At 34.8% G+C, this 12,825-nt stretch overlaps 1 protein-coding gene across 10 annotated transcripts in view; it reads left to right on the plus strand.

Annotated features, from left to right (window-relative positions):
* Positions 1–12,172, plus strand: part of FAM122B (family with sequence similarity 122B) — a 21,560-nt gene extending 9,388 nt beyond the window's left edge. For 2 of the 10 annotated variants that reach the window (XM_025039650.1, XM_006921519.3), the window contains exons 8-10: positions 82–143; positions 2,909–3,005; positions 10,423–12,172. In XM_025039650.1, the coding sequence (XP_024895418.1) occupies positions 82–143; positions 2,909–3,005; positions 10,423–10,492 (229 nt within the window). In that variant the 3' untranslated portion in view covers positions 10,493–12,172. The other 8 variants (XM_015596836.2, XM_006921518.3, XM_015596834.2 and 5 more) reach the window with 5 other exon arrangements.
* The last annotated feature ends 653 nt before the right edge of the window (positions 12,173–12,825 follow it).

Genomic DNA, 12,825 nt, shown 5'->3' on the forward strand with positions numbered 1-12,825 from the left:
TATTCATTTTATTGACTTATTTGGCAGGCTGTAATGTTTAAGTTGCATTACATCATCCCATTTGTTTATTCTTTGAAGCAGGAGGAGTCAGAGTCCAGTCAAGTGCATTAGGCCCAGTGCTCTTGGTCCTGTTAAAAGAAAAGGTAAGTGTCGTACTTTTGATATTAAACCTAGCTGAACTTGAATTACAAATTAGAATATTTGTTTGAAATTACTTCAAGGCATGAATCCTTTTTCCTAAAGAGATGTGGATTATTCTTCCCAATGCATGCTTTACTGATACTAAATTTTGTAAATTAGTTATTTGATACCGTCTATATTTTTATACTTCATAACTGAATCTTATTCATATATTCATATTATCAATATATATTCCAAAAATTTTGCCTCTCAGTAATCTGAATATAAAAGAGTTGCAAGTTGGTATGTTGCAGAAATATATGCTTATGTCATAGCAAATAGGTCAATAAACATGCTGTATGCTCAAATAAAAGCCACCACCAAATTACACTTTGGTGAAGAAAGAATTGCCTCATATTCAAGTCTATAGGGTTTTTGGTATAATGGGAGTGCTCTTGATTACCTTATTTTGAACCACAAAGCACTAAACTAAAATGATCTCACTCAACTCTAGTTTTAGCTGCTTATGGAAGACACCTGATAGAATCTATTTTTAAAAAGGCAAATTTAATACAGTTTTAGTCCTTATTCCTGGGGATATGACCACACGATTCCAAGGGTTGGATGTCATTTTAAACAAGAGTTTTAGCAATAATTTTAAAAAAGCAATTCAGTAAGTGGTTTCTTTGTACAGATCACCTTCAGGGCCAGTAAACAAATCAACTTTCCTCATGTTAGGTAAATGGATACTTGTGGGCTTTGGTGAAAATTTTCCAGTGATTCAGAAAGTGCTATATTTCGGACAACTTAAAATTAAAGATGGTGTGCTCTGGAAAATAGATCCTGATACAGTGACAATATTTGTATTTAGCGAATAAATTTTATTTTATAAACCATTAGTCTTTTTTCAATTCTCTTTAAGGAATTATTTACAATCCTAAGAACCTTCTCAAGAGCTACTATGTGAAAGTAACACGTGGAAATTAAAACTTATTATTATCGTCATTACTATGAATTTTAAATTTGTTACAGGCAATTGGTAGAATTAGTATGGTTGTTTAGTTTCAAAGCTATTCCAAAATATACCAGCAGATGGAGGGATTCTTTGCTAAAAAGGGCTGAAGTGTTTTGCTAAAGAGGTATTGTTGAAAGCCCCCTAGCAGCTTTTAAAAGCTGCATATTAAAGTATGGAAAAAGCAAATAAAAATATAACCTTTCCTGAATTTTAGTAATATTCATAATAGCTCAAGAAGAAAGATAATATGAATTAATTGCTAATATGGAAAAAATGTATGTTTTATTTGATTTTGCTTGATCTTTTTCCATCTTGCGAATTTTGTACATGTTTAAGTTCACAGTTACTAATTACCTACTGGAGTATAGTTGGGACCACGACTTAAGTTTTCTTTAATATTCCATTTTATAGCTCAGATAAAGAGCTTCAAAACCAAGGTGTGTGCATGTTTTAAATCATAGCTTACTTGGAAAGGAGATTTTTCTGTTTAACTTAGGGTTGTCTCTTTACTCCTGGCGAACAATATTAAGCATTATTCCTTTAATACAAAGTTTTTCTATTACCAGTTCTGAGAAAATCTATAGGATTGAGGTAGCCTGTACAGTACCAGTTTGGTGATTTGTTTAATAATTGCTTTCAGTTATGGATGTGCTTTCAAACTTACAGTCACGTGTCCCTTAACAACAGAGGTATGTTCAGAGAAATTCATTGTCAGGCAATTTTGCCATTGTCCGAACATCATAAAGTACACTTACACAAACCTGAATTGTACTGCCTACTACACACCTAGGCTATGTGGTACAGCCTGTTGCTCCTAGGTTACAAATCTGTACAGCATGTTACTCTATGAAACAACATGAAAGCAAATCAAGCACAAGAGAAAATGATGCAATCAAGAGACATGGAAACTGTGAGACATATGAGGCTGCTGCCAGCGTAATATAGCATGCTGTTTTACAGCAAATGTGTTTTTAAAATAAATCGAAAGAGTAGACTCTAAAATAATAATAAAAAGTATACTAAATACATAAACCAGTAACATAGTCATTTATTGTCATTATCATGTACTGTTCATAATTGTATGTGCTATACTTTTATACGACTGGCAGTGCAATGGGTTTGTTGACACCAGCATCACCACAAATGTGAGGAATGTGCTGTGACCTCACTAGGTGATAGGAATTTTCCAGCTCCATTATAATCTTTAGAACCACCTTCACATATGTGTCCCGTCATTGACCTAAGTGTTATCGTTATGTGGCTCATGACTGTATTTTTAATCTTCATTTTCACTCTGTAGCCTAAAGCAACCTTTGATTTTATACAGTCTTCAACAGGCTGAATACTTTTTAACCATTTGACTTCAACTCAGGAAATGTTCTGATATTAAAATATATAAAATCAATTGTCTTTACTAAATCATCTGCATAAATTATTATTCACTGTGAGTTTCAGCTGTTCAGAAATACTTTATTTCTACTGTGGTTAGCCTTGATTTATTTTGCCTGATGCATTCAGTGTTCTACTCTTCTATTAAAGAACATAACTGCTATATATAATAAATGAGAAGGCTTTTTTTTTTTTTTAGGATTGCTGACTTTTTGGGTGAGGTTATGTGGAAGTATAATTCTTCTACGTTAAAGCATATTGAAAAATACCTTTCGGGTAATAGCTTAAAGTAGTATTCTGAGCTCTGGTTAAACAAAGATGACCCCATTTTAGCACTAAGTCTGTAAAACTGTTTTACTGTAGCATCATCTCTTTCTGTTTTAGGTGAAATGGAGACTGAAAGCCAGCCCAAGAGGCTCTTCCAAGGCACTACCAATATGCTGTCTCCAGAGGCTGCACAATTATCTGATCTCAGTTCATGGTAAAAATAAATAAATAAATAAAATCAAAAGGATATTAGGGTATGATCTATTTAAAAAGAACTACATCAAAAGCATACTGTGCTCATTTAAAAGATATTCAACTTTTTATCCATGCTCCAAAGAAGGGAAATCTCCATGGAGTTGTAGGTAATGTGAAAAAGCAGATCATTTGAAAGTCATGAGTACTTCCTTGGAAATGTGTATCATTTTTGGCACCTTTACCTTCATGCCTAGCTCCTGTTAGGTTAGCCTCTCTTGTAGGTGCTAATAATGGTGTGGGAGAGTGTAAACAGCTGGGTGGTGTGAAAAAGAGTTTCTTGGTTGTTCTGGATAACGGTGTACTGATTACAGCTGCTCTGCCTGCGTTTTGTACTTTATCCTTTTTTTTTACAATTAAATTTCAATTGAAATTGGCATTCAGTATTTTATATTAGTTTCAGGTGTACAGCATAGTGGTTAGACATTTATAAAATTTATGAAGTGATCCTCTCAATTAGTCTGGTACCCACCGGGCACCATACATAATTATTACAGTATTATTGACTCTCTTCCCTATGCTGTACTCTATCTCCCTGTGACTATTTTGTACTTCTTAATCTCTTGTCTTAGCAGATGCCAGCATTCTCTTCAACATGGCCTTTTCTACATAGCATTATCTATTGTTATAAAATATTTTTGAAAGTTTTGGGGTATTTCGTCACAATGCTAACTAAGATTTCATTTTTATAGTAACACTTCCTGATTCTCTTACTCATTCTAGTTTAGGTGTCTAACTTAAGGCCCTTAAGTGTTTTTGTGCTAAAGTTAACTTATTTTCCTGTACCTGAAGTTGAGCACTGGGTACTGATTGGAAAGAAGAGAAGGATTAATAGCAGGTAATAATTTGAAAATTTTAAATACATTCTGATCAACTCACTGAGCACCCATGTTCTAGACACGATTGTGTATTGCCTTTTAGAACTTTCTGTTCCCTGAGTTTTATGGCTGAGTGTCTTTTTTAAGAGCCCATCCTTTACAAGGATGGTGTCCTCTAAATGGAAGAATTGTGTATATTAATCCTTATAAGGTGTAAAGATTAGATTCTTTTTCAAGTCACATATTCCATGTTTTATGGAAGATAACCTATATTTCTAGTCAGGTTATTCTAGTTTATTAGACTTGTTGATCACTACTGTTCTAGCCTTGGAACAGATGCTTTTTAGATTGTTCTAGCTATTTTCAGCCCCACAGTCTTTCTTCTCTCTCATTTCTGTCTGTCCTTGGTAGCTCAGTGAGCTAATTTTGGTTTAGAGTGCCTTTCCAGGTATGTGGATGATTGCAAAGAGAAAACTTCTAAAGCTTGTCAGGAGGGCTAGTGGATGAAACTCTATACTTAATGGAAACTACATATCGCTTTTATGGTAAAGTGTGTTTTAATATAGGTACGCAGCATTATAAATAGATTTGCTTACCCAGTTACTAACTAAGTAACCAAGTTAAGTAAAAGACGTGAAAGAATTTTGCCAAGCTAAAAACATACACACAGGGTGAGGTAATTTAAAAAAATATATTGTTATAGGCTGACTGAGCAGGATGCCATAAAATAGATTTGTGCAAATAAATAAGGAAAGAGAAGGCAGGGTATTTACCAAGAGTCTGCTCTCCTTGTTCAGATGTTTATTCCTCTGAACAGCACAACCTAAGCTATCGACAATGGTGGCTGTTGTGAGGTTTCTATTTCTGTTGCCACTATTCCCATTCTTTGAAGACCTGTGGCTATGACAGTCCTAGGAACATTGGTGATGGAAGGTACTTTTAATTCATAAACACAAAAAGTTTTCCCTCACACTGGAGAGTGGTAACAAGCCAACGTATGACTCAAATAATACGTTAAAAGGAAATTTATTACTCACAAAACTAAGTGTCAAAAATATTTAAGTAATTAAAAATTTGATTTATATTTTTAGTAGGTTTGTAGCATCTGGACTTCTGAGGATATTAAAGCTTACTGTTGCACTAAGATTTTTGGGACACCTCGTATACTAATATTGCTGACATGTATGGCTACAACTAAGAAGTTTTAAATAGAAGTTATTCCTGACATGTAATAGTTTGATCTTACTTTTGCAGAAACTTTTTTCTATCTCTTTAATGCTTTTTTCATTGATCAGACATCCATATTATTAGAAATGGGGACTAAGACAGGAAGTAGCTGTGTTCTGGCTTTTGTTACCAAAGATAGCAATCTACTTGATAACAAAACTAAGGAAACCATTTTTATACCTTTTGGGGAGTAGAAAAAATATCAGATCATTAGTAGATGTTATCTCAACATTTAAATTGCTATAGTTTGTTCCCTGCCCTACCCTGCAAAGAAAAGATGGGCTTTAACACTTTAAAGTTTATATACTAGATAGTAATCTTTAAAATCTGACATCTTTGAAGTTCAAATTAAATGTGAAGTCTGAGGATAGACCCATTTGGAATTGTGTCCAGAGTGCCAACTGCTGCTCAAAGAAATAGGCCTACTCTTTATATCATATTTTTTACTAAATGAAAATTCTGAAATCTCTGCCAACCAAACTTGGGGAACATTGTCACCACGAGGCAGGAATTATGTCATTCTGCATTTAGTCCTTGTGAACTTCAAGAGTTTTATCACAGCTTGGAAGTACACCTTTGCATGGTGCTTTGATTGTTTTAGTATGTTGAAAACTCTTGTTCTGTTCCTCATTCTTTTGGGAATCTGTGGCATGAAAATAAAGAAATTTTCAGGGCTGCTCGTCATGTACTGAAGATTAAATAATAGTCTATTTCTCCTATAGAAAAGGAAAAAGTCTTCTATGAGTTTTCTTGCCCGGTGCATCAGTGTTAACTTGACTGCTAATTTATGGTTTTAACATTTATGGTTTTAACATTTTTTGTTAGATTTATCTTAGTGATTTTAATATTATTTTTAATGTTAAATGTGTCATGGCAAGAAAATTTCATACTGAATATGCGACATTTACAAAAATTAGATTTAATCATGATTAATAATAGAAATGTATGTATATATATATACATATATATAATATGTGTGTGTGTGTGTGTGTGTGTGTGTGTGTGTATCTCGAAGATGTTTATGTGAGCAGCTTAGATATCTGCAGATACTTTTAATCTCTAGTCCCCAATGTAACTGCGGAAATGATCATATTTAAACGTGTAGTTTTTAAAACTTAGAGGTTATATGGGAAGATAATGTTGGGACTTCGTAAGATAAAATAGTAGAGGCTAGAGAACATGTCCTATGGACCAGTTTAACCCACATCAAGGCATAGGGGATGATGCTCCATAGTCTTACCTTATACCAAAATCTGCTGGGCCTGATAGGGCTGTGGCTAATTTCTAGTGCATTTACCCGCCTGCCATTAATCTGAGAAAACCCAGTTTATTGGCTGGACAAGGCACAAAGTGGCTCAGCCAAGATGGGGTGAGAGCACTAGTCACACTGGGCATCCTAGTTTTGTTGTTACTTTATCATTTGAATGTTTTAATTCTCTTGCACTTTCACCTTTAGTTTTTTTTTAGACAGAGGACACTGCTTTACCAGTCATAAGTATTTTTGGTTGTGTGGTTCAAATATTGCCTCAAAATATATATTCAGTGGCTAGAATGAATTAGTTTATTTTTGATTCATGTATTTCTATTTCCAATTTGGATTGTCTAGGTTCTTTGCTTTCTTACCACTATCTGGCTTTTGGCCATTAGTCTAAGGCTCATTAACACCTCCATTAGAGCTTAAGCTAGGAAAGAGAGAAACTCAAATTAGACTATACTTTGTTGCTTTTAGAAGATTTAATAGCAGGCACTGAAAATCACTTTTGTTCAGTAATCTCTCTATGGATTAAAATATCATCTAAGTCTTGCTTTATGCAGACGTACTAACAGTGGGTAATTGGTGACCTGTAATCTGTGCTTCCATGACATGAGTAGTAGTGCCAGATTAATTAGCACAGAAACTAGATTTTAGTTTAGTGAGAATATCTGGTTAAAGGTTTACTAAGTATGAAATGACATGTTCAGATTTATATATTTTTTCTTGGTAGCTTCCCATTAGCTTATTTCTCTCAAGATAATCAACAGTATTAGATGATAGATTTCTGTGCATGAGTTATGTTCTATGTTTTTGAATGAATACAGAAGTCACCTAAGAAAGCAGATCTTATTACAAATGGAATCTTTTAACCCAGATCTCACCATAAGTCTGGTTGTGGGAATAAGAAAGTTTTTATTTATATTCAGATTATCTGCTTGGTGGCCAAATTTTAATCCAAGCCCGTTTCTTCCTGCCAGGTAGCATAGAGCATATACTTTGGCTGCCCAGTCAATATGTACTTTAGGAAAGGAAATTCATTTTAATATCAGTCTAGGCAAAATGCTGCAGGAGGAAAAAAAAAATCACAGATGTTCCAAAGCAAATATAAAGGTCTTTTGATTTTCCAACATCTTAGATTATCTATGCAACTCTCATTCAGTAGTTTGAATAATTCATATTTTAGACCCATTTGCCTTTTGGTTGAAAAAATATCAGAGCCAGCTAAATTTTCCAAACTTCTTTCTTAAAAGTGGTATTATTAATGATGCATTTGACAGCAGTGAGCATAAAGCAGGAATACTGTGGAGTATATTGTTTCCATTTTTATTTTTACTTTTCTGAAGCCTATTTGTATTCTGTCTCCACCTAAAAACAGTCCAGAGGCAATAGAATGAAATGACATTTTGAAGAAAAATAGAGTAGAGGAGCAGCAGGGGAAAAATTACATTTCATTGAGGGTAGTATAGGGCCCAGAAACTTCCAAATGTACCACAAGTTGCTCAACACTAGAAATATATTTACTTAGAAATTCATAAAAATGATAATATTAAAGACTCAAAATATTTAGCCTTAGAGCACATTAGATCAGGATGGGCTTTTGCAAAGGAGCTAGTGATCAAACTTAAACTAGAACCCATGTTTCCTGATTCATGATTTCTTCTCCAATTCCGTGCTTTGTTTCCTTTTCAAAAATAAAAAGTATGTGTATGTAAATCCTAAAACTGCCTGACTACCTCTCTAGCTTTGTCTCTCATCGTGTTCTCCTTACTCTGTTCTACAGCCACACTAGCCTGCTTTTGGCTTCTAGAACTACCCTTGCTTCCTCCCAAAGCTTACCTAGTTCATGCCTACTCATCTTTCAGATGACAGCTCAAATATCAGTTTTGGAGAGCCTTATTCCTCCCTGTTCCTCCAAATCAGATCAGATTGCCCATGTTACATACTCTCAGAGCCCCTTGTATCTTTCCTTTATTGCTTTGATCACAGATTATAATTCTGTATTTATTAGCATAATTATTTCAGTGTCTGTCTCCTGCACTCTCCTGTAAATTCAATAAGGGCAGAGACCACGTCTGTCTTATATATACCATTGTTTTAGCATACTTCCTGAACTTGGCAGGAACTCAGTAATATTGAAATAAGTGAAAAGAGTGAATTTGGCCCAAATATAGAGCATAGAGCTTATATGTTGGCTCGATGGGAATCAAAGCCAGAAAGGCAGCCTGGTGCTAAATTGTGAAGGCTCTTGATTGGAAATGCTGAAGTATGAGGCCAGAGTTATGAGGCAGGCCAGAATGGTTATTGTGAGCCATGAGGCCCTGAGCTGGGCTGTAGAGGCTCTTGGGGCCCAGATCAGGAGTTTTAGTGGAAGGGTAAGAGCAGAAGCCAGTTGTCAGGATTAAAGAGGTGAATGGACTGTGAGTGTATTGGATCGGTGGATATAGAGCATTTATTTTAGAAGCTTAACTGGAAGTAATGAAAGGGATCAAACAAAGACATCTTTTAGAGATGGTGGGGAGACCTTAGGGTTTTTAAAGCGAGAGGAAAGGAAACAGCGTAAGAAATTCATAAAATGAGAAGACTTTAAAAGGCAAATAATGGAGGAAATTATGAAAAAAAATGTGTTTCATTTGAAGGCCTCTTGGGAGTGGGGAAGTGATAAAACTGTGGGGCAGTTGAAAGACTTGGTTCTGGGCTACAGGAACCATGAAGCAATGTACTTGATAGAATACTTCAGACAGTCCAGAGTAGGTACCTCAACAAGTAACCATTCCTTTTACTCTAAGGCTGATGGGAAGGTAAGAAGATAAATAGAAGGATATAAATCTCTTGAGCTGAAGGTAAGGGATCTCCCTCACAAAAACCATGGGAGCGCTTATTATGTGTTGGACAATCTGGTGCCTCCAGAAGAGTACTCAAATGATACAGAACCTTGAGTGTCTTACTTTGGGTTTCCGTGACTTTGTCCTTTTGCGGGGGTATCTGAATATAGTACATGATGTAGTTCATTGCTGTTGCTTTTGTGCTTTTTATTTACAAATGCTTTACTGATTCATGAGTTTTTAAAACTATGCTGTTGCATGTTATGTTTACCTTTACCCTGATAGATGCATCTGCTTATAATTCTTTTTGCTTTGTCCTCAGTTCAGATATTTTGGATGGCAGTAGTAGCAGCAGTAGCAGCAGTGGCTTATCCTCAGACTCACTGGCTAAAGGCAGCACAACCGCAGAGTCTCCAGTAGCATGCTCCAATTCATGCCCTCCGTTCATCTTGATGGATGATCTCTCACCCAAGTGACTTACCCATTTCTGATTCAGTGTTTTAACTGCTGTTTCTTACATAAAACGTTCAGTGAGGAACGCAGAGAACTTTGATCCATAGTGAGGATTAAAGTGTTACAAATTTAAACCATTTTGACGCCATTCTTTTTTGGCATCTCTCTTCTCTAAAGTTCAATTTTACTAGTGTAATGACCTTACTTATGTCTCTTTGCTGATGTCATTTTGGATCTAGTGACTAAATCTCAAATATTCATTTTTGATTGCTTACAGTCTATATTTTCTCAGTGCCTCAAAGAGCACCCATTTTAGAGTATATGTTTAAAGAAAGCACTGATGTATTTTTGATAATGGTTCTTTTTCCCAGCAGTGATATGAGAGCTACAGTTGATCAGAAATTCTCTTGCTTGAGAGATTTTTTTTGTCCTCCGTTGACTACATAGTTTCAGATCTTTTTCTTTCACAATAATAGGTGAATTGCTTTTGATTGTATTAAATTTTTATTTTTCTCCATCAGCTTAAAGTATATTATTTTGTTTCCCTTTTCTGTTTGAGCTGCTTACTTGCCATTTCTCACAGAGCGGAAGAAACACGTAGTTGCTTTCATTACTACCCATGTTGCTTCTTAGCTGTTGGACTGTGTGAGGATTGGTTTTAGTGCTGAGAATGTAAACGGACTTTAAAGGATGCTTGTAGTAGTCACCATAGGTTCTTATGTATGACTTAGCTACCACAATTGATATTTTTCTGCCTAAAGCTATTCCCTTAAGGAGTATATAAAATATTGTTAATGTTTCTAGGTGGTGTTATCAAGGAGAAGAAATTCCTGCGTTGACCAGATGTGTGGAGCATCTACAAATGAATGAATAATGTTATTTACACACAAACCACTGTGTAGAAAAGCATACATGGAGCTTGACAGCTTGTCTTGGGTGGTATTATGAGGCCTGAGGTGCCTTGGGGTACAGTGCTGTGCTGTAAAGAAATATATCATAAGGTAGGGTAGAAAAGGGAGCTTTATGTGTCTGATTGCCACATACTATCTCGATTGCCGCTTTTTTCTGATTACTTTTTTTGTCATTGGATTCATTTGTTGTGTGGTGAGTGGTGCTGCTGACTGTGTTTTGGTCATTGTGTAGCCACCAGAATCAGAATCCAGTTCTTGTTCATGCTGCCTTATAGCAAGGGCAGTCTAATATCTACAAGGAAGCTTTTAGGAGCTGAAAAAGTCAGTGTCGTTGTGCATTCTGCTTTTAAGAAGCTGCTTGAGCTGTGAACAATGTACGTGATAGTAAGTCCGAGGTACCAAAACTTATTTAATTATGAAAAGAGGGAAATTCTGAATGGAGCTATTTGAAAAACCTGAGTATAGTCTATTGCCGTGTTATTTATTATTTAAAACTAAAAAATGTCTGTCATGATAGATTTCTTTTAATGTTCAAATATCGTGGATGAATTATCTGTATTTAATATGCAAATTTGCCTTCTAGGATCATAATCCATTTTTCAGTGAATGTAAGAAATGAAAACTACTGCGTTTGTATCTTTTGAAGGCAAAGATCCTTGAATCTTAAAGGAAGATGTTGCACTTTGCGGGTACTCACAAACTAGTAATACTCTATGGCTCGAAGGGAAACCTGTTCTCTTTGAATTGTAAGAGAGCATCACTTGGCAGTAAGTTGTTTTCTTACAGCATCAGATGTGTTGCTTATTTTAAACTGTAGTAACCACCATACTGGCCATTAATGGCTTTCTCATAATTGCTTTCACCTGTGCAAAGTCCATAATCCTTCAAACCTAACATAAATGTGTATATTATGAAGATTCTTCCCTTGTATGCCATTTCAAAGCAACATTACTTCAGTGTTATTCAGTGTTTATTCTGTTTGTAAAGAACCATGTTAAGCTGTTTCTGCCTATATAATACCAAGAGATGGTTTTATCTTACAGGATGTTTATCCACCCTCACTCTACTGTCGTTTTGCCTTAAAGGGACACTTTTGGCCATCATTTTTGGGGCTCTAATTTAGAACTTTTAAGAAATAACCTTTGGAATGTGATAATATTTATTTTTGGAATTCTATAGTGAGGGAGAATTGGGACAAGAAAATGAAATTGTTCCAATGGGAACTAGGAGGCAAGACGATTCACTTTATTATTTAAACCAAGTTTTGTCTTTATTGTTTAAATTGACTAGAAAGTTAAGTTTGTGCAGGGATTGTTTTGAAATAAATAAAAGAGATGCTAACCTTCAGATGAGCTTGGTTGACAGTACCCCTTTATTTTTATATAAAGTTTAATATTTGAAAAGCGATAGTTGTTATAAATTAAAATTCTTCCTAGTCTAATATTATATCATATTTCAGGCTTCTATTTGAAAGATGATATGATAAGAAAATCCTATAGATGCTCTTTTTGCTTGACTGACTTATATAATCACTGTATTTCATGAAAACTGCTTTTGGAATAATAGGAAATTTTGTGAAATGCTGACTTTGTGTATATCTTAGAATGCAAATTTAATAAAGTGTGTACACATGTATAAAATTCTGTTAATTTTTCAAAGTCTATTTCTTTTTTCTTATTAATAATGATTTTTCTGCCTCCATAGCCCAGTATTACATTCTCTGTGTCTAATCGTAGTCAAGTTTTGAATGAAAGGGTATCAGGAACACGAAAGAACTAATAGCTGTATTGAAGTTTGGGCTGTTTCTCAAAACAGATCAACTTCTCCTGATAATCTGTCAAATTTTCAAGAGCAGTTTGTAAAATTTGACAGCTTAGAAGGTTCTTGCCAAGACCATACATATTTCTTACTTGTTTTCAATTTATGTTGTTTTTTTTTTTTACATATTCATAAGACTAAATTGTTTTTAGAAGAAAGGAAAAAATAAAGGCCTTTTATGCATGAGGTTACAGACACTCAGTTTTCTTTTCAGTATTTTAAAAATCTGTGGACTATTTTATTTTATGCTTCCAGATAAGTTGTGAGAGTAGCCCAAAGAACTCGCACATATCCTTCACCCAGGTTCCTCAATTGTTGACATTTAAGCATATTTGCTTTATCTGTCTCTCTCATGTATGTGTGTGTATGTGTGTATTTTTGTATGTGTATATATGTATGTACACACATTTTTTTTCTGAACCATCTAAGTTACATGATACTCCATTATCCTTAAATGCTTCGATGAAAATTTCCTGAA

The sequence above is a fragment of the Pteropus alecto genome, unplaced genomic scaffold, assembly GCF_000325575.1.
Source record: "Pteropus alecto unplaced genomic scaffold, ASM32557v1 scaffold19, whole genome shotgun sequence".
In the NCBI taxonomy this organism is placed as follows: Eukaryota; Metazoa; Chordata; class Mammalia; order Chiroptera; family Pteropodidae; genus Pteropus; species Pteropus alecto.